This window comes from Acinonyx jubatus, chromosome D3 (genome assembly GCF_027475565.1).
Source record: "Acinonyx jubatus isolate Ajub_Pintada_27869175 chromosome D3, VMU_Ajub_asm_v1.0, whole genome shotgun sequence".
In the NCBI taxonomy this organism is placed as follows: domain Eukaryota; kingdom Metazoa; phylum Chordata; class Mammalia; order Carnivora; family Felidae; genus Acinonyx; species Acinonyx jubatus.
Window position 1 is genome coordinate 5891828 of NC_069392.1, and position 20108 is coordinate 5911935.

Sequence of the window (20108 nt, forward strand, 5' to 3'; positions counted from 1 at the left end):
ACTTTGTGGTTTGGCTTCTAATCCTAGGGTTTTGTTTTCCTTCTCTTCTTATGTAAGTTTTAAATTTTTTGTAGTCTAATCCACTTATCTTTAACTACTAACAGATCTGAGTGCCCCAGAGTTACCAGGATCTAGACCTCTTTCCGTCACAACACCTGCACGGCAGATATTTTCTTCACTTAGAAGATTCTAGTTCAGGGGCGCCTGGGTGGCTCAGTCGGTTACGCGGTTAAGTGTTCAACTTCAGCTCAGGCAGGTCATGATCATGAGAGCTGCTGTAGGCACACAACCAGCTTCGGATCCTCTGTCCCCGCCCCCTCTCTGCCCCTCCCCTGCTCGCTATCTCTCTCTCAAAAGTAAACATTAAAAAAATCCTTGAGTCTTCAAAAAAAAAAAAAGATTCTAGTTCAAGTCTGTTTGATTGATTACAAAGTCTTTGCCCACCTCAGCATACAGAACCCTCTTTTCCAGATGTTTAATATCTACTCTCACATTTTCTTTATGATTTAGGGGGCATTCGTGATGATTTATCATTTACTATACACTCCCATGTGTATTTGGGGGGTGCTGGATAGATTCCAGTGACCTGTACAGATATTATAAAGCCAGCATGACACCGTTTAGAATGTGGCTCTATAACACATTTAATATCAGAGAGAACTTGTCCCACCTCATTACTCATAATTATTCTGTCCAGTTTATCCCAAAATGGATAGTTCTATAATGTTTAAACATCACATCCAAGAATACAGCCTATTTTTCCATTTAAGACATTCTCTCATATCTTTCAGGATATTTATGGTCTCCTCTGTGTAGACTGCACTTATCTTTATAAGGCTGTACTTACATGTTTTACGTTATTTCGTTGCACTGTGATCAGAGCCTGTTTGGGGTTTTTTGTTGTTGTTTTTTTCTTTTCCATTTTAGTTTCTGCCCGGTTATTTTTGGTATTCAGAAAGCTATAGATTTTATATATGCACTGTGTACCCAGTCACTTCCTCAATTTTTGTCTGATAGTTTTTTGTCATTCTCATTTTTGCAGCTGATAGCATCTACAAATACTTCTTTTCATTTGGATCCTTCCCTCACTCTTATTCCATGCATTACTGCTTTGATAAAACTTATAAACAGCTGTTAAATAATATCCTAATTTTTAATTTGACTCTAATACCTTTCTATTAAGTACAATGTGGATAACTGGTTTCATTTCTATGTATACTTTAGCATGAAAAAGTGCCTACTTCTTGAAAATAAGAAATAAGGATTTTTTAAATCAAACTATCTATCTGCCCATAGTTTAGTGGCCGTTTGAATTCACTGTGAACTCCAAGGGAAAGATCACCTCTCTTCCAGACAGACTTCTAAAACGGCCAACCTCATCTCCCTGACTTCCACTCTGCCCACCACCTCCACATTCTGCATGTAGCAGCTGGAGTGGTTGTTTAAAAATGCAGATCTGATTATGTCATTCCCCTGCTTCAAACCCAACCCTTGCAATGGTTTCCCATTTCACTCAGAATAAAATAAAACATCCTTAACCTGTCCTACAAGGCCCTACATGATCTGGCCCCCTGCCTAGCCACGCTTCCCCCTCACCCACCAGAATCCATCCACAAGCCATTCTTTCAGTTCCTGGAATGGGCAAAGCTCTCTCCCCCTTCAGGGCCTTCCCACATGCCATTCCCCTGCCTGGAAAATTATCCCCCACTTCACTCTACACTAACACCTACTCACCCTTCAGATCTCAGCTCAAATCTTATTTCTGCAAAAAAGTCTTTCCCGGGCCTTCTTTCCACCCTCCAAAATTTGTTCCCCTTTTTATATACACTCTCTCGTAACCGGTACTCCCTAACTTTCCTAACAGATACCACCATTTGTGATTGTACGTGCAGTTGTGTGGTTGTTTACTCTCTGGTTCCCTCCACCCCCATAGATTATAACCTCCAAGAGAACAGGAACAAATTGATTTTGCTGGCCACACTGCAAGCATTCATATGTATCTGAATGAAATAAAAATACCTACAAAACCCCTCACTGTATTTCTTGCATCTTAAAATACCCACCACGTCATTGAATCGATATTTAAACGGTTAAAACTCTGATACTGCCTGCAAATTCAGTTAGAATACATTTACCCCAAGGACATAAAAGCTAACCTGAATCTGATGCCGCCGCAGGAAAATACATACACAAATTTGTATCAGTAGGAAGTCAGTTCTGTTTTGCGTAGTGTTGTTTGCTGATACTTTATTCACAGTCAACTAACGTATATGTCTTATCTCTTAGAGCATGTACAACACTAGGAAAAATATGCTGTCAAATACTCTTCACGAAGTCTAACAGGTTAACGGTACTTGATAAGAAAATTACAGCAAAATCACAAACTAAAGAGCACTCAGAGTTGGTGATCTCTGTAACAGACACAGCCGGTCAAAAAAGACGTACACCACGCTGCAAATGAAAAAATCCTTTTGGATCACAAAAGCTAATAAAATCAGCATTTTACATACCAGTTTACATCCTGCAAAGGACTTTCACACGCATCACGTCACTGAACTGTGAGGAGCAGACCCAGCAGGTATTAGCATTTATAGAAAAGGAACCGGAGACTTAGAGTGACTGTCCTCCTCAAGGTCACAAGACTTGAAAGTAGTAGAGTCATGATTATACTGGGGGAGGGGCAGAGGTCCCACATGTAAATTTCTTAACCAAAGAGAACCCCCATCCTAAAGGCCTCCTCTCTGTAATTAGTGTAGCTCTGTGCTCCCTTCACTAAAATTTCATTTCACCAGAGAACCACCGCCAGAAGAGCTGTTTTAAATAAAGTTAAAATTTAAATGGCCATCAATCTGGGAAACAGCCAAATAAACTATGGTGTACCCAAACTACGGAACATGATGCAGCAGCTCTTACAAACGAGTTAACACGCCCGATGCTGAAACCGGAAGATAAGAGTGCACCAGTCCTCGCTAAAACAAAGATAATACAAGTACACACGCGGAAACACATTTGAAAAGATCTAGAAGGATACACACCGACCATAAAATAGTTATCATCTCTGGAGACAGGGACCGGTAGTGACCATGTCTGTGTTATTTCCATTTTTACAAAGAAAATGCATTGCTTTACTTATTTAAAAAAAAAAATTTTTTTAATTTAAATTAACCTGTGGGCTAAACAGAAAGGTCAGTCTTCTGCTCTAAAAGCTATGCCTCCATAAAGGAAGTAGGGGCCTCTCTAAAAGAGAAGACCAAATAATATAAACGAAAAAAACGGTCCCATGCTGTTCAAAGAAGAAACTGTCTAAACGTCACAGAACGCTCGTTTTAAAAAAAAGCAGTAACTTAAAATTATTATTATTATTGTTTTTTTTTTTTTTTTTTAGTACCTGGTCTCCTTTGTTGCAGCAAGACAACCAACAAACAAACTAGCAACTGGAAAGAGTACAGAGCGGGCTCCTCCTAGAGAGATTGGAGTCGTTAGAGTTCGGCAAGGAAGGGCTCACAAAGGAGCTGAGTTTTGAGGGAAATGAGAGGTGACTTGGCAGAGAGATGCGGGCAGATTAATCCGGATGGGAAAATGTCTGGGAGGTGGAGATACGGAGTTAATCAGGAGCAGGGGACAGTGAGCACACGGAAGTCAAGTCCTGAAAGAGGAGAGGATTCCTTTGGAGGTGGGAGCTGAGAGGGAGCTCGGCTGCGCGGCCATCCGGTTTACCTGGGTGAGAATCCGGCCCTTGTTGTGGTCAAACAATGGAGGAGGCGTCCAGCGGCAGCGGCGATCTGCGCTGGGGGCGCGAAGGCTTCCTCATCACCTGGGCAGGGGGCTCGGCCGGCTCTGCTGGGACGCAGGGCGCTCTAAAAACACACACACGCACACACACACACACACACACAGCATCACACCACGCAGCCCGGCTCCCCGAGCCCTCGGCGCGGCCATTACCGCCTCTCCGGGGACCCGCCTGGAAAGGCTCCAAGGCGCGGCTCCACGGGCTTCGTAAGCGGTCTCGCTCCCCCTTCCCTCGGCTCCGACAACAATGGAGCCCGGCTCGGGAGTCCGGCTCCCGCGGGGCCTCCGCCCGGCCTCGCCCCTGCCGCTGCCCAGCCCTCGCCGCGCACCCCGGCCGCCATCTGTGACCCCCGCTCCCCGCTGCCGGCGCCGCGGGGCCCGCGCCGGCCCGCCGAGGCCCCGCGGCCAGGCCGCCCTCCGCGGGGCCTGCCCGGTGGCCGCCGCGCCGCCCGGCTGCGGGGGGTGGGGGGTGGGGGGTGGGGGGGGGGCGCTCTGACCTTTCCTACCGACGCCCAGGGGCCGGCCCCGGCCCGAGGCCCATCCTAAGTGATGGGTTGTTTTTCTTTTCTTTAACCCACTCATCCTCCCTCCAAGCCGGAGCCCGCTCCCCTTTCGCCCCCCGCCCCCGCCTCGTTCCCGAAAAGAAATAGACTGCAGCCCGGCCGCCCGACAACTCACTCCAAGTGAGGGGTTGAAGCGCCCCAGGCCGCGGGCTCCGCGCACCCACCCTCCCTCTCCTCAAGGGACACCTCACAGGTGCGCCTCCGAGCCGCGCGCGCGCGCTCCGCACACCCAGACGCCTCCGGGGGACAGCGCGCGTGCGCACGCACGGGGCCGACGAGCCCCGGGGGAGCGGGGGCCGCACGCATGCGCGCCGTCCGGCCCTCGCCCCGGCAACCCCCCTCGCCTCCGCCCCCGTCGGCCGCCCGCGCGCGCCCTCCCCCCCCCAATCCCAGGCTGGTCCCGGGTACCCACCCCCGCAACCCCGGCCCTGCGCGCGCGCTCCCGCTCGCCCGCTCGCTCCTCCTTCCCCGCCCCACCCGGGCCCGCGTTACCCTGGGCAACCGCAGTGCGGCCGCACCTGAGCTCTGCGCCTGCGTCCCACCGGCCAGACCCTCCCTGCCCCTCGGTCCCGTCCCCTGCCCCACCACAGCCGGGGGAGTGGGGCATCGTCCCCTCCCCGCGAAGTGACTATCGAGCGGCCGCCCCCGCCCTGCCCCGCAGACAGACCCGCCGCCGCGCCGGCGCCTCAGCCGTCCGCCCGGTCAGCGCGGCCTGGCCTCGCCGCCCCGGCCCCCGCTCCCGGCGTGCACCGCGGCGAGCGCTCGGGTGGGAGCCGGCGAGATGCGTTCGGCGGGCGGCGCCCACTGACCTCCCTCGGCCGCCCGGCCGGGGCAGGGCCGAAGCCGGGAGCCAGCCCCGCCCGCCGCCCCGCCCATGGGCCGCCAGCCCCCGCAGCCGCCCGCCGGGAGGACCGCGCCGAGGGGGGGAGCCGCCTGAAGGACCGCGACGGCCGCGCCCGCAGGTGAGGCGGGGCCCGAGGTGTGACCGAGTGCAGCCCCGCTCACCTGGCGGTACCTCTGGGGAGGCTCTGCGGGCGCCGGCGGGGGGCGGGGGCACCTGTCCGGACAGGAATTTATTTAGACTGTTTTAAAAGCCCTCGCTGCAGGGGGAGGGGGTCCTCCCGTCTCACCCCCAGGGCTCGCCGACGGGGAAGGGTGTCCCCTTGCGGAAACACCTCGGGGGGTCGGGGGACGTGCGGGAGACACGAAAAGGCGGAGAAGAGGGCAGAAATGAAGCGCAGCGACCCCCGCGCCGGCTGCCTGCGGCGTCTTGCAGCCCGTTATGGGGAGGGGGATGCCTTTGCCAGGGCTCCAGTCCAGGCTGCGGACCGTCTGCACCGCGCACCCAAGCCAATGCGATGGGGCAGGAGCGGCCGGCCCAGGGGCTGCTCCTGCCAGCCTCGGGGTGGGATTGTGGGGTGAGGGATCCGCATTGCAGGTGCACCAGGAGCGCCCGAGGGCCTGGCCCTGCTTTGTCTGGGAGGCTGTGGGGAGGAGGCCGTCTGAATCCACATCGCCTTTTTAATGCGTTTTAACACACTGTGGACGTTAGAGACCCTCCCCGATAAGTTATATTGTCTCTCTTTTTGATAACCCTTTACGTAAGTATCTACCTTACAGCCCTTTTCTGGAGCTTTGATGTGGGCTGGAGATTACCCCAAATAACGATTTGCTTGTAATTCCTGAAATTGAGCGTAATGCTAATATGCAGTAGAGCTCCAGGCTTGACTACAGAGCTGCTGTCGGCTACAGTGAGTGACTCTAGTTGATCTGACTTACGTGTTCCTGCTGACCTGTGTTATTTAATTTCAAGCTTTGATAGTTAGCAGTATGATCTATTCCAGTAACGAAAACGGGGTGACCTAAGAGGAGATATAATCGTGCTCCGTAATTTAGGTTGCAGTAATAGGTCTCATTGCAAAACACAAGCTCCGCGACCGTGGTACTTTATTATATTACGCATTTCCAGAAACCTACCTGTAAGAGTGTTAAAGCTAGAATTGCTGGGTTCTTTTTTAAGATTTTTAGCTTTGAGACTTCTATAAAGAGCATTGTTATTGTTTTATTAAATGGGGGCTTTTTTTTTTTTTTACATCGCCAAGAATTTGTCTGCATTTTTCTTGCTGTTGAATTGTAAGGAAAAAGATGCTCACGTTTAAAGTGACTTTTATCCCCAAAGATGCTTTGAATTTATGTATTTCTTTTGGCTAAATGTTCATCTTACACGAAATATTTTTTGGAAAAGGTTTTAAGACTTGTGAGATCTATACAAGTGTATATATGTGGGTCTACATATATATACACACACTACTGAAACACCTTAAAATGAAATAGTTTTGTTCCTCTGCATCATGTTATAATTACTCAGTAAGTTTAGTTTACGTTTACAGTCCAAAGTATAAAACAGTTATTTGTGTGTGTCCAATTTTTATTGTAGTACATGTAAACACATCAATCTAACAGGTCTCTTGGAAAATATTGTTAATTCTTATATAAAAAAACAAACAAATGAATCCTTTTACTTGCGGCGGAAGATCATTTGGGTTCTTAACTCTTTCATCTGCGATTCATTGGATAAATTCATTTTAATGTCATTACTTAAGCGGCAGAGGGCATTCGCAACAATACTGATGTTAACAACGTTGATGCTTTTAAGAAATGCTGATAAAGCGTTTTCTCGTATTTCTAACAAGAAAAGATACAGGCCTTTTTCTTCTGCCCGGAACAAGGTCAGTCAAAAAGTTCCTGATAACACAGTGGGCACACATTTTTTTAACTAAGACTAATTATATGTACTGAATTGGACACCCTTAAAGGTCATCGCCTAGGTGCCTTTATGGGCTTCACATGCCGAAGCTGCAATAAATGTTGTACTCAGATTGACATTCCAGACCGGTTAGGTAGGCGCTACCTTAATGACATCAATTTTCACATCTCCACCTTTGATGTTTAAACCTGCAGAAAGGTTTGGGCAGACAAGTGAATGTGCCCTAATTGTCTTCAGATATTTAAGGTCTGTCGTGCAGCAAAGGGATTGTATGTTCTATTTAGAGTAATTCCCAAGTACAGAAGCGACTGAGGAGTACTTATAGGAAGACAGATTTCACCTGGACATAAAAGCCAACGTTGCTTATGGTTAGAACCTCCAGCTGTGGAAAGAAGGGGCTTCTCCTTCCCCGCAGAGTTTCCACATAAGCTGGTTCCCCAACCGGGTGTGGGAGAGGCCGCCTGGCGGGGGCGGGGGGTCTGGGGATTCCAGAGGCAGTGGATTGAAGGGCTCTGTGGCTCATTTTTCGTGTTTTTATGCTGGCTTCTGCAGCTGTGGGCATAACGACTCCCCAGAACATCCCTGAGCCTTTGGAAGGTTTGTACTGGGGTGGAGGCCAATCTGGTATCAGAGGTGATTGTGGTCCTCCTTAGCCTGTGTATGGGCTTTACAGGTAATAAGACGCTCTCACAGTCAAAAGACTTTTAAAAGGCTCTTTTTAATTATACGTGATTTGTATTTCTTCCTTCGGCTTTTATTTTCTGTAACAAACATTTAATTAAGGGAAAATTACCCATTTCTCTAAAGACAAGCAGAAGAGGTTTTTTTTTTCCCTTTAAAGCTCTTTCTAAAAAATGGGATGATGTCAGTCATTCTTGTCAGAGTCAGCAGGTTGTGAAGGTGAATAGATTTTCTTCTGAGCTGAAATTATTTTTTTAAAAGATACTGATTAAGGGCTGATTCTTGTGCTTGCTCTGCATTTTAGTTCATGTTTATTACTCAAACATGACTCAAATTTCACAGCAAAAAAAATCCAGTCATATCCACCTACAGGAAGTTGCACTGAACATTCTTCCAGTATGTCTGTGTTGTTTTTTAAATATATGTTGGCAGCTGAAGGTAAAACACAGCCGAGGAGAAATAGAATTAGAATGTACTGAAAAGATTAGGTGAATTTGAGCTTTGTGTTTGAAAAAGAAAAAGATGTGTCCTATTTGTGCTAAGCCAATCCTGGGAATGATGATCTATCAACAATCTGGATGATGATCTACCCATAATCAAGAAGAGGCTATTGGTTGTCAATAACGATCCATGTATTAAGTGGGTTGGTGGGGCCAGGACTCTGTCTGTGGCCAAGGAGCAGAGCAGGGCTTCCTGTGAATACCAGCGTACCCGAGCGAACGTTCTCTGCGCCAGGATTTAGGTGGAGCGTAATGGTCACGAGGCCGATTGAGTTAAACCGGCGTCTGACCTCTCTGGTTGAGGAAGAAGTTAGAGGGAAAAACAATTCTGAATTAATGTATGCATGTGCTTAACCTTTCAAAAAAAAAAAAAAAACTTTTAAAAATAGTTTCCTTCCTTAGTAGATGAGTTTGTCTCATGCTTTTTGTGCCTGTTTATCCACTAGCTGAATTTGGGTATGATTTAAATAAGACAAAGACTCGAACTTTGAACATGAAATACATTATTTATCTATGCTTTATGCATGAAAGCATGCGTGAAGGGAAAAGAGAAGCATATCAAGTTCTCTGGCCAACCAAAAAATAAAGAAAGCCTTATGTGTACTTTCTACTTTTGAAAAAAAAAATCACAGATGCCACTTTAAATGTTACAACTAAGACAGCAAATTATCAAGTAAGGCAGCCAGTTAGAAAACAGCCTTTTTAGAGGTCAAAGGTTGCATTTTAGAGCTCCTCACCACAGTCGCTGAAGCCATCACACAGCTGTCTAAGAACTTAGAAAACAGGGGAGTTTGTATATTTCATGCAGGTCTCCACACTTGGAGAGCAGAGTAAGATACACATCTTTGTGATTCTTCCCAGTTGACCACTTTATCAGAAATCACTTTCTGAAGGAAGAAGTGTCTGCTCTTCTGTAGCTGTAAAGGAAGTAGGAATATGTTTTCCCCTTCTATCGAGATTCCTTCCACAAGCCCAATTCTCAACACTGAGCAGTGGAACTCCTTTGGTTAGGACCAAACAAAAGAGCAAGCCTGAGATGCTTAAAGCCGCCAATAAGGGAGAGAAAAAAGACAGACGAGCACTCGTAATGGAATTTGAGGCATATAGGACTCTGCCGCTATAATTGTTCTCTTTGTTGCCTCCTTGGCGACACTTGAGATACGAAATTTAGACCTGCATAAGATCCACTACTTCTCTTCAGGTTTCCTTCCCAACCTGTTTTAAATTCACCCTGTGCCATTTCCATTTACTATACAGGTAAGAGGCTTTATGAAATGTCCTTTTAAGCCCAATTTCTTATGGAACGTTGCCTAAGTATTGCTGTACGATTCTGTTTTTATTGAAATTGCACATTTCACCTGGCAGTGAGTGGCTTTATACCCTGTAAGGGCTACTTATTTAGTGCAATGCAGAGAGTATTCATAAAAACACTAGTTCCCCAGGTTACAGTTCCACCACTGGGCAACACAATAACCCGAGGTCACTGTATTTTTCTCTTCACTCCTATTCTGGTGTTCTCAGCATGAGCAAGTAGAGGCGGTTAGGCTCAGGCCACACCCTGGACAGTGAAGAGGGCTCTTTTAACTCTTCTCTCTCCCGGCCATCACACCTGTCAACCCAGGTGAAAGGCACTGTGTTACTTCCTCTCCAGTGGCTTGTGGCATGTGGGAGCCGATCCAGTTTTTGGAAATACTTTGTTTTGCACATTGGTAAGAAAGATGGAGAGAGGTTGTTTGGTTTTTCACTTTTGTGTTCCCGCCGACAAGTGTATAGCAGGGGCTGTTAGGTATGGCCTGTTCTTCTCCAGGAGGGTCAGTCTTTGTCTTCAGCAGTGAATCGTCTTTATCTTTCTGTTCCGTCCCGGTGACCAGACCAGAAAGTTGAGGCAGTGAGGTGCTTGCTCACTGATATGCCCTATTGCACTGCACCAGGGGAGAGACGAACACGGTCTTGTTTGATAGGGAGAAACGAAATGTAATCCTCCTCGGCCTCCGTGCTGCGTCGGGTTTCAAGTTGTAGAATTCGTTCCCGTCAAGAAAGCGGTCAAGTCAGTTTTTGACAGAAGGAGTTTTATCGGTATTAGCGATGCTACGGTATTAGTACCTGGTTCGGAGACAAAGCCAAACCTTGTTGAAGGCAAAGGTTATTTTTTTTTTAGGAAGAAATAAAATAAAAATCTAAGTTGGAACAAGTAAAGCCAGAGATGAGACCTTTTTGGAGACAAGTGGGTTGAATGCTATCTGTGTGGAGGTGTTCTCAGGTCTCATCCATGGTTGTAGGTTCGAACTCAGAACAGTTTGGGGCAATCGTTGGCTAATTCTAGAACAACGCACTGAATTCTGCCCACCAGCGGGCTGTGGTTAGAGTGCCTTTCAAAGGAAGTTCGGGACGCTACCAAGACCTTCCTGTGCAGGTTATCACCACATGTCTGAAGTTCAACCAGGAAGCGGATTACCCATCCCTGGCCTTGAAGGAACATTGAGTGCAGTTAGAAAGCGTTAGACAGTGGAGCCACTGTCTTCCTAGCTGAGTTGCTGTGCGTCCCTGGTTGGTATCAGTAACCTGCAGAACTTCCAAGTCTCTGCAGGAAAGCCAAAGTGATATCATGGACTGATGAACCCTGATATAAGTGAACCTGGTCATCTAGGCTTCCTGCACCTGCAACTGAAGCACGTGGGCACCCTTCATCCACGCTGCCCGCCAGTAGGACCCTGCGTCATCTAGCACGCTAATGTGATGCCTTCGGGCGGTAACCCAAAGTCTTATGAGCCCACTCCATTTTTTAGGCGAAGGCCCTGGATTTTTGTGTGTTAAAAGTCTCATATTCATTATCCATACGTAGGACATCTATCTAGCCACTTCCATCCAGTTTCTGCAAAATCTTGCCAGATTATTTTTCTCAGTTTCATCGTGAATGAATGAGTGTGTAGGGCGTGATAGAACTTTTTTTTATACTCTGACCTGTGAATTGTGGTCTCCTGTTAACAGACACACTTAATGTGCCAAGTTTCTGGACATAGACTATTTCAGAAGTCCTTTTGGCAGTCATTGTGACAGCCTTTGTATGTGGGTATCTTCTACATCTGGTGAAATTGCTAAAATGTTTACATTAAAACCATTTTCATTTGAACAAAACGAATTTGAATATATGCTTACAAATGCCATCCACCCCAAAGGGATAGAGAAGCCACCCTCTTTGCATTTATGGTTCTTGTCTCCCACCCCCACAATGTGAGCCTGACAAATAGGACGGCTCATAAAATACTCTTGAGCTACAGTGGAAAATTTGGAGCATACCGTTCATGTCTAATTATCCCTGGCATCCTCTTCCGTGTATGTACCAGGCTATGGGGCACAGGAGCAAGATGAGAAAACTAAGTCCTCTGGAGCTGTCAAGGAGCTCTCTGGGGGATGGTGTGGTTGCAAGGCCTCCCTGCCAGACTCCAGAGGCCCTTTTACTGTGGGAGCCTGGTCTGGGACAGGGACAGCATGGGGAAGCGCTTCCAGAAGAAACTGCTCAGTCTGAAACAGATGACTGGCAACAGGTAGCTGGGATCACATTATTCCCCAAAAGAAAGATGGTTCTAAGACAGCCCCCAGTGGAGGGTAACACAAGCACCATTAGAAATGAGTTCCTCCCCAAGCGAGAAGGCCTCACTATTTTCACAATTGTCCATAGTCAGAAGGAGAGTCAGAAAAAAAAGAGTGAGCAAGACAAGCGGGATTGCATATTCCAGTGAGGACAGTACATTTTGTCTTCTGGACAGAGTGTGCAGAGGCAGAGATGAATGAAGATTCTTCTTTGCTGAAAACAGATTGCATCCAGAGACTAACTTTCTTGTCCCCCCAATTGTATGCAAGTGTTTATTGATCTGCTTTAATATATCGGACACACAGAGTCATTCCAAACAGTTTATTTAAATGATAGTATAGTAGAGATTTAAAATCGTGGTTTGTAAATGTTATCAAATATACCAGATGTCCACGATACATCAGTTGGTTTTACCATCTTAATTTGAGCTTTAAGAATAAGTGCTCAGAAGTACCTAGCAGATGACCCATGGGGATTGTGAGGTGATAAGGTCTGGTTTTTTCCTGTTTGAATTGTAGTTTTTCCATACATCTTTCTGTAAATGTAGAGTATTAAGTAATTATCTCAGCAGTCTTCTAGTCCAAAGGGAAGTACGGATTTTAGAAAATATAATTTACATTAAAGAATAATGCAGTTGTTGACTAAGAATTTGTCAGAAGAAATATGGCATCTTAAAACATTACTTAGCTAATGGAAGTTGAATAATCTTATCCTATATGTAATATTGTCTAAGATTTTTAAAAAGCAAATTATACTAGTTTCTCAAGACGTAGTTCACTTGTCAGTGTATGCTCATGTTTAGATTTACCTACTCTTAAATGATGGTTTGGTGACCATGAGCTGATTTGCAAGGCAACTGTAAGGGATTTATGAAGGACAGTTTAATTTGGACTTTGTGCAAATATCCTACTTTTTGGTATGAATTAATGTGTGTAGGGTTGTCTGTGCCTCCCCACTCCCACAGGTCAGTTCCGCGATAGCAGGATGTGTAATGTTGTATTCATTGGAGTATTCCAGGTGTCTCCCCTTGCTTTGTTGAGAAAATGAAGTGTGATGCTTTGTGTGCCCCCCGCCCCCCACCGAGGGAGATAGGCCCTTCCTTTACACCCCCAAGTTCACAAAACCATCGGAGGATTTGCCTCAGTTGTCCTGAGGGCACTTAAATAACTTATTTCTTTTATGTCTTCCATGTTATGTTGGAACACTTTTTTTTAAAAGGGGTGGCTTTTTGATTTGTACTTGTATCTTTAAATTTTATTTCTAACGTTGGATTTTTTTTAACAGAATTGTTTTTACTTTGGAAGAGACCTTTTCCAAGTAGAAAGCCATTTTAAGATTTACCAGTTCAATACTAATTTATGTAATTTCTCCAATACGTTTGTGCAAATAACAAAGTTTAAATTATGGCTCTTTTTATAAACAGTGTTTCCTGGTGATGTGGAGCCTGTTCTTTCATTTTTCCCAGCCTGGAAAGCTTTTCTTAAAGTGCTAGTACACATAAAATATAAGGAGTTTTGGCATGATTTTGTAAATTTCTTGGCAGTCTTTATATAAGTATTTAGTGGTCTCCTTAAAAACAGGAATTCCGTTGCATTCAAGAAACGTTAAAGCCTGTAATCATCAAAATTTCCTAGAGATTCACGAGCTGTTCTAGATGAAAGTACTCCCACGGAAAGTGCATGTTGGGTCAACCTTAATCCATCCATTTAACGTCTCTAGAAACCTCACTTTTATAACCGTGATCCTGGGGTCCCTACGTGGGGTTCCAGAATTTTCTCACATTCACCCCCTTCACTTCTCGGTTCACTTAAGCATCCACAGGGGCAAAACAGCATCTTACACTTAAAGAGAAGAACTTATGTTCTTAAACAAATCGGAGTTTACACGCGGCCTTTCCCTTCCAAGCAAAAGAAAGGACGCGCGCATATTCTGACCAGCATGGTGAGCTGGGTAAGCAGCGCCTCTGCGCACACCCGCCTCCCCCGGGGGCTCCGGAAGCGAGGGAGAGGCTCTCACAGGTGCCCTGGTAGGCTTGCGCCGCAGCTGCCTTTCCCTCCAGGGTCGGCAGATTGTTACAGGGAGAACGCCTCCCGTGGCTGGGGCTTGTCTGTCCCGCGAGCTCCATCCACGCGCCGTCGTTTGCTGGCAATCCGGGAAACCGGAGGAGAGCAGAGGAAACCTCAAGTCCAAAGGAAAAAGGCCTGCCTCCAATTAGAAGGACTGGAGCCCAGGGTTTGTAGCTGCAGTGCTGCTGTTTCTGGTGTGAGGGCCGTCCCAGCCGCTGCAGGCTGTTTCACAGCGTCCCTGTCCTCTGTCCACTGGATGCCAGACGTGCCCCTTGCCACACTGTGACGACCCCAGATGTCCACCCTGAGGGCACGAGTACCCGGATGAGAACCACTGCTCTAACTGGGTCACACTCTCATATGGAGTTCATCAAGAGGATAGAATCCCCGAGTTCTCCCTTTAAGTCTGAATGCTGTAGGCATACGTACACGACGTGCTGTGTAGACTCTCTGAGAGCGAAGAAGCGCTTCTGGAGAGCAGGTTAGAGTCAGGTTGCAGAAGCAGGCCAGCTCTTCGCCAAGACCCAAAGGGGCACCACTTCTCCCAGCCTCTGCCGGGCTCCACTCACCTCGTCAAGGAGGCACCTTCCTCTCTCTACTCCCCATTCTGTGCAGCCCTCTGGGTGTGGCACCGATGGTGGATTTGGATGGGCACACGCAAAACCCCAAATAAGGAATTTGTCAGGTCTACATCTCTTCTGTAGGAAGAGGGAAATCCCAGGCCCCTCTCTAACTAACCAAGACCTTAAAGGTTTCCAGATCTTCACAAAAGAAATGTCACTTCAGGGGCACCCGCGCGGCTCAGTCGGTCAAGTGTCCGACTCAGTTTCAGCTCAGGTCGTGATCTCATTGTGAGATCAAGGCCTGAGTCAGGCTCTGCATTGAGCATGGAGCCTGCTTAAGATCCTCTCTCTCCCTCTCCTGCTGCCCCTCCCCCCCCGAAAAACAGAGAAATGTCACTTTAAATTGTATTACTAGAACAATAAATTATCAGTAAGGTAACCAATTAGAAAAGCAAACTTTTAGAAATGAAAAGTTACATTTCAAGCGAATTAGCAACATTCTCTGAAGTCCAGTTGTCTTAAAATACTTGCTTGGTAGTGAAACAGAAGGACGCATTTCCAGATAGAAGGGCGGAATAAGGTTGTGGTCCTTTAACCCAGCTAGCTTCTTAACCGAGGCACTGAGAAGTGTCTGCTTTAGGAAGTGCAGCTTTAGGAAGAACATTTATTATGAAAAACATTTTCTCTTCTTCTGGGATTTTTTTTTTCATGAGCAGCATCCTCAAGAGTAAGCACTGGAGTTCTAGTGAGCACCACCCCCCCCCCCAAAAAAAAAGAATAGACCTGAGAAGCTTAAAACTTTAAATATGGGGAAAGAACAGGGCAGAACAGGACTTTGAACAAATGGACAAGTGAACTAACAGGGCAAGTGATGTGCGTCTGCAGGGCATGCGCTTTGAAGCCTTCGTGCATCCCTGCCTTCGTCTGGGCAGAGCCGCGGCGTCCACGGCTCAGGGAGTGGCCTCGGAGTCGGCCGGGCTGGGGGTGAAGCCCAGCCCTGCCGCTGGCTAGCTATGACTGTAAGAAACTTCTTGAACTCGTCGAAGCTTGTTAGTGTGGAAGATGAGGATAATCGTGTCTACTTCTGAGAGTGTGTATAAAGGGCATAGCGAGGCCCGGACGCACCGTGCAGGTGCTTCTGTGTGATGCCGTTCCCCCAGAGCGGGAGGGTGTGCTGTCAGGGCTCTTGCCTTCACGATCCTGCAACAGCCCCACTGGACTAAACGCTCTTTAGTACAGGTTTTGCCTCTATTGGCTAAAATCTCAGTGTCCCCCCACCCCCATTTTCTTTCTCTTTAATTTCCAATTTTCTGAGAGGCTTTGATAAGCAACTAAAATCTGGCCCTGGCTTTTCCACCTAACCTTATTTTCCACCACTCCCCAGAACGTTCCTTCCATGTCTGACGTGGCGTCACTGTCACTCCTAACTAAAGCTCCATACTCACGTCACCAGAAATGCCCCTTCTGCGTGAACCCAGCCCCTCTTTAAGGCTCAGCCCTCGTGGCTGCCCCTCAAAGCCACACTTTCTCTGCGCCTGCAGCCCTTCTGCACTCAGCGCTCACCGGGCGCCTCCGCGTGCCTGGCAGCGTGGACAGCACCCGGAGTGCTCGGGTGACCGGGACCCGGCCTCCCCGGGGTTGGTACAGCCTCGCGTGGGAGACAGGCGGGTAAAAAAAGAGCTCCGGACGCCGCGGCAGGTGCACCTCCCTGGGTTACCCTTCCCCTGGTCGTCGTACTTGCTGTACCCAGCATATACCTTGTGAGGAGTCCTGCAGACTTTGTTTTCTTTGTGCCTTAGCGGCTGAGTCTCACACCCCGACAGCGGCAGGCCTGAGACGGAGGGCACAGCGGGCCCTTAGAGCACACGCTGGCTTGATGTAGGACCATCAGGCACGTAGTTGAAAGGAGGACGGGTTGCTCGGCCCGTTCTGATAGGTGTTGTCAGCTTCCAAAGATAAATTAAAAAACAAAACGATGATGACGGGTCAGCTCCTGGCGCTCACTGGGACCTCTTGGTGACTCGAGTCGTTCTCAGGCTTTTAGAATCATGTAACAGTGCACTTTCGAATTGGGAAATGGGACAAGGAGAATGAAGAATTGTCCCGTGCACGAAGTAAAGTCAGCTTTACAGAAAACCTGCTGCATTGTCCACGTTTTCCTCGTTTCGTCGCGGACCAGGAAGAGCCTCGTCCAAACGTGGCGTGAGCGTTTCCTGATCTCTAAGTTTCGGACTTGACTGGAAAGCGCCTCGGGTGTGGACCGAGCCCTTGGTTTGTGCGCAGCACAGCCACATCTGAGTTCGATGCTGTGCTGGCGTCGGCACCAGAGATTGCCGTGGCTGGCCGGTAACAGAAATGACGTTTCCACGTGTAGGTCAGCTGCCCCGACAAGATCCCGTAGGTCACAGACTCCATGGAATATCCTGAACAAGCCCACACTGCCCCTGCCACTGAAATTAAAGTTTATTTCATTTTTATGTGGCTTGATCGTGTTTTTGGTCTTTTATTAGAGAGACTCCCCAAAGGCATGCATGAACTAGCCAGCCTTCCTTCCTTTGCCTTATTCCCATGCCAGTCGGAGAAATACTTCCACACCCTCTCACCTCACCAGTACAAAACACGCTACCCTAACGGGAGGGTGTCAGACCAGAGATTGGGTGGGAGCACCACTAATTCCCACTGTAGAGAACCCTTTCTCAAAGGGCCAGCTCGGATGATTAGAGGGAGGCGCTCTTTATTGGAGGTGCTCCTGATATAGCATGGAACAGACCGGCGCTTGTGTCTGTGCGGTTTGCATTCTGGTAATATAAGAAAGATAAATGCTAGGAAGACATAAAATGGGACGGTGTGATGCTAATAGCAGTTGGGATTAAACTCTTAGGTCATTCTTGCAGTGCAAAGCGAGAATAGGCCCCACAGACCCCATAATGGTGCGTGTGGGAGCCCAGGACACCTGTCTGGGTGATTCTGAGTATTGTAGTAAGAGTGGGAACAAGCACCCAGTTCTAGGTGTGGTTCTAATTGCTTTATGTCTCTGCTGACCAGTAGGGTCACCCCGGCCATTATGTGGCTATTTAAATTTGAATTAATTCAAAAATTTTTTTAATGTTTATTTATTTTTGAGAGAGAGAGAGAGAGACAGCATGAGCGGGGGAGGGGCAGAAACAGAGGGAGACACAGAATCCAAAGCAGGCTCCAGGCTCTGAGCTGTCAGCACAGAGCCCGACGCAAGGCTCGAACCCACAAACCATGAGATCGTGACCTGAGCTGAAGGCGGATGCTCAGCCAACTGAGCCACCCAGGTGCCCTGAAATTTGAATTAAATTCAAACTAAAAAAATAAAAGGGAAAAGTTACGTTTCCCAGACACACCAACTACCCTCCAAGTGCTCAGTGTGGCCAGTGACTACTGGACAGCAGCGAATGGACTGCTTCCGTTATTGCAGTAAGTTCTGTTGGATAGCACCTCACCGGAGGGACTGTTTTCATGGCAACCCTGACAGAGCAGGTACTGCTTTCCTGTTTTGCAAATAAGGAGAGTGAGGCACAGGGAGCCATACGTAACTTGTCTAAAGTTGCGTAGTTAATGCATAACGGGACTAGGATTCATACCGCGGCCACCTGGATCCGGCGCCTGGGGGTTAATCTCCACCCCGCTGTGTCGCTGGGGCTCATAGATGACTGGGGCTCGTCTGTCCCCTGGTCAGTAGAGCAGGTTACGCCGTGGTAATATCTTGTCGCTGAACGCTATTAGATTCAGCTAAAAGAAATTCTGAGCCAACGGCTAGGTCTTTTCTGTCTAAAAATGTAGCCCTATATTAGCACAGCTTCTCCTTCCTTGGAGAGGAAAGAGGGAGCTACAAAGCAGCAGGAAGATACCAGGCTGGTGTGATCTCCATAGAGCAGACCATCTGAGCTGTCTGCGCCTGTTTCCACGCACACAGAGTGGGAAGATGGGAAGTGCCCACCCCGCAGAGCTCTCGTGGGGGTTTGAGGAGGCGAGGCATGGATGGCACTCAGCACAGCTGGCCTCGTCACAGGTGCCCAGCGCCTGGCGCATTAGCAGGGCAGCAGCTGTCATCACCACCCCCGTCCCTGCTCCGTTCTGTAACGGCCACTTGGATGGCGTGCTCCATAGCGCACGGCGAACAGCCGGGACTCATACCTTCTCCCAGAACTGCCACGAGACCTCCTAGTTCTGAACGCCACACGCTGGTATTGGGGGAGAACAGGAAGGCCCAAAGCCCCTTGGAAATAAATGGGCATTTAGCTGATGCACTGAATGCTTGCAAATTTAAGCAAGTGTCTCACTCCTCTGAGCTTTAGTTCCTTAAAAAATGGTCACGATCATACCTACCTTGTGCGATAGTTTCAATAATGAAATGATTATCTGTGAGCCTGGTGCATCGACACAATGTATACCATAGCCATAATTACCACTTTTATGGATGATTTTCAGCTTCTCATGACGAAAAAACGTCTTGGAGTATTTTCTTGCCCAGATGGCTTGGACTGACCCAGAGGCTGTGTCAGGGCAGAGGCAGAACAGGTGATCATCCGACACCGTCACCATCAGCACACCGTGTACCGCCATGGCCAAACCCTGGAACAACAGGGCAGAGCCCACTGAAGAGCATCGTGGGGCCCGCGTGTAGCTGCTGTCTCACTGACACGGAAGCTGCTTCACACCCCACCCCCGGGCCAGCAAGAAAAGCGGCTGCCTGCATGCCTGGAGGCAGCCGTCCTGCCCGCGATGCAAAGCAGAAGGAAAAACGACTCAGGCTCCCAACTGGCCAACAGACTTGACCAGAATCCGAGCAACCAGAAGATGCCAAAACACCCACTCTAAGAATTTGGGGCATCGGATGGAAAATCTGGGTATTGTGAACCGCTCATTCCCAAGGATGTGGCCACATCCCACATCGGGTGCTGATTATTAAAAGTATCTAAATAAAAGTGGGCCCTGAAAGAGCGTGTCATGAACCAAGGATTGAGTTAACCCCATTGTGGGAGCAAGGGGTCAAGCACAAGAGGAAAAGAACAGCAAAAGACAGTTGTGTAAATGGAAACAGTGACAGAGGTACAGATGAAGTATCGTGACCTTTAAAAGGTAAAGGTCAGTAAGAACAAGAAAATACTGAACTGCGTCCCATTCTTGGAAAAATCCTTAGAAGACACAGTAATGTTTACTGTCCCAGTTTCTTCTGCTCTCCTCCCGCCGCTGATAGCTAATCTCTGAAAGACAGTTGCCCTACCTCTTATTGTACTTTGATTTGTTCTCCTTTATTCCCACTGGGTTAACGAACTGACGGCCTGTCTATCCAGTATGATCCAAATTTGGTTGCAAAGATGAGCCCTAAAATGGCTCGCACAGCACCTGCGCGCCGGGCAGTGCCCTCCACCCTCCCAGCTTCATCTGGATCTCAGCACTGTTCGTTTAAGTGACACACCTTCTTAAGGGAGCGATGCTGTGCGAGGAATTTTCCTCCTCTCCGGAACCTAATGCACAGTGTACTAAAGAAGTGGAGTATGGGATTCTGGAAATTGTCTCATGCCCTGACATAATAAAGGCTCATTGTGAGCAG

General features: G+C 47.9%; 1 protein-coding gene, 1 long non-coding RNA gene and 1 other non-coding gene across 5 annotated transcripts in view; 1 reads left to right on the plus strand and 2 right to left on the minus strand.

The window, feature by feature from the left end:
* Nucleotides 1-4665, minus strand: part of LOC106978341 (uncharacterized) — a 41093-nt gene extending 36428 nt beyond the window's left edge. Inside the window, exons 1-3 of one of the 2 annotated variants that reach the window (XR_008291632.1) lie at nt 4471-4665; nt 3718-3857; nt 3389-3461 (exon numbers count right to left, since the gene is read on the minus strand). This is a non-coding gene — a transcript (uncharacterized LOC106978341). The remainder of the gene's footprint in view (nt 1-3388; nt 3462-3717; nt 3858-4470) is intronic. The other variant, XR_008291631.1, reaches the window with a different exon arrangement.
* A 430-nt stretch (nt 4666-5095) lies between these two features.
* The window catches only part of CCDC92 (coiled-coil domain containing 92), a 29535-nt gene continuing 14522 nt past the window's right edge, over nt 5096-20108 (plus strand). Inside the window, exon 1 of one of the 2 annotated variants that reach the window (XM_027044252.2) lies at nt 5096-5317. Coding sequence is in view for 1 of the 2 variants with exons in the window: in XM_053205983.1 (XP_053061958.1) it covers nt 16880-16898 (19 nt within the window). In the remaining variant the exon portion in view is untranslated. Of the gene's footprint in view, nt 5318-16344; nt 16899-20108 lie in introns of those variants that run through there. The other variant, XM_053205983.1, reaches the window with a different exon arrangement.
* LOC128312385 (uncharacterized) lies at nt 17650-18263 on the minus strand. Its single transcript, XR_008291633.1, has 2 exons — nt 18136-18263; nt 17650-18042 (listed from the first exon to the last, which is right to left on the minus strand). It is a non-coding gene; the product is annotated as an uncharacterized LOC128312385 (long non-coding RNA).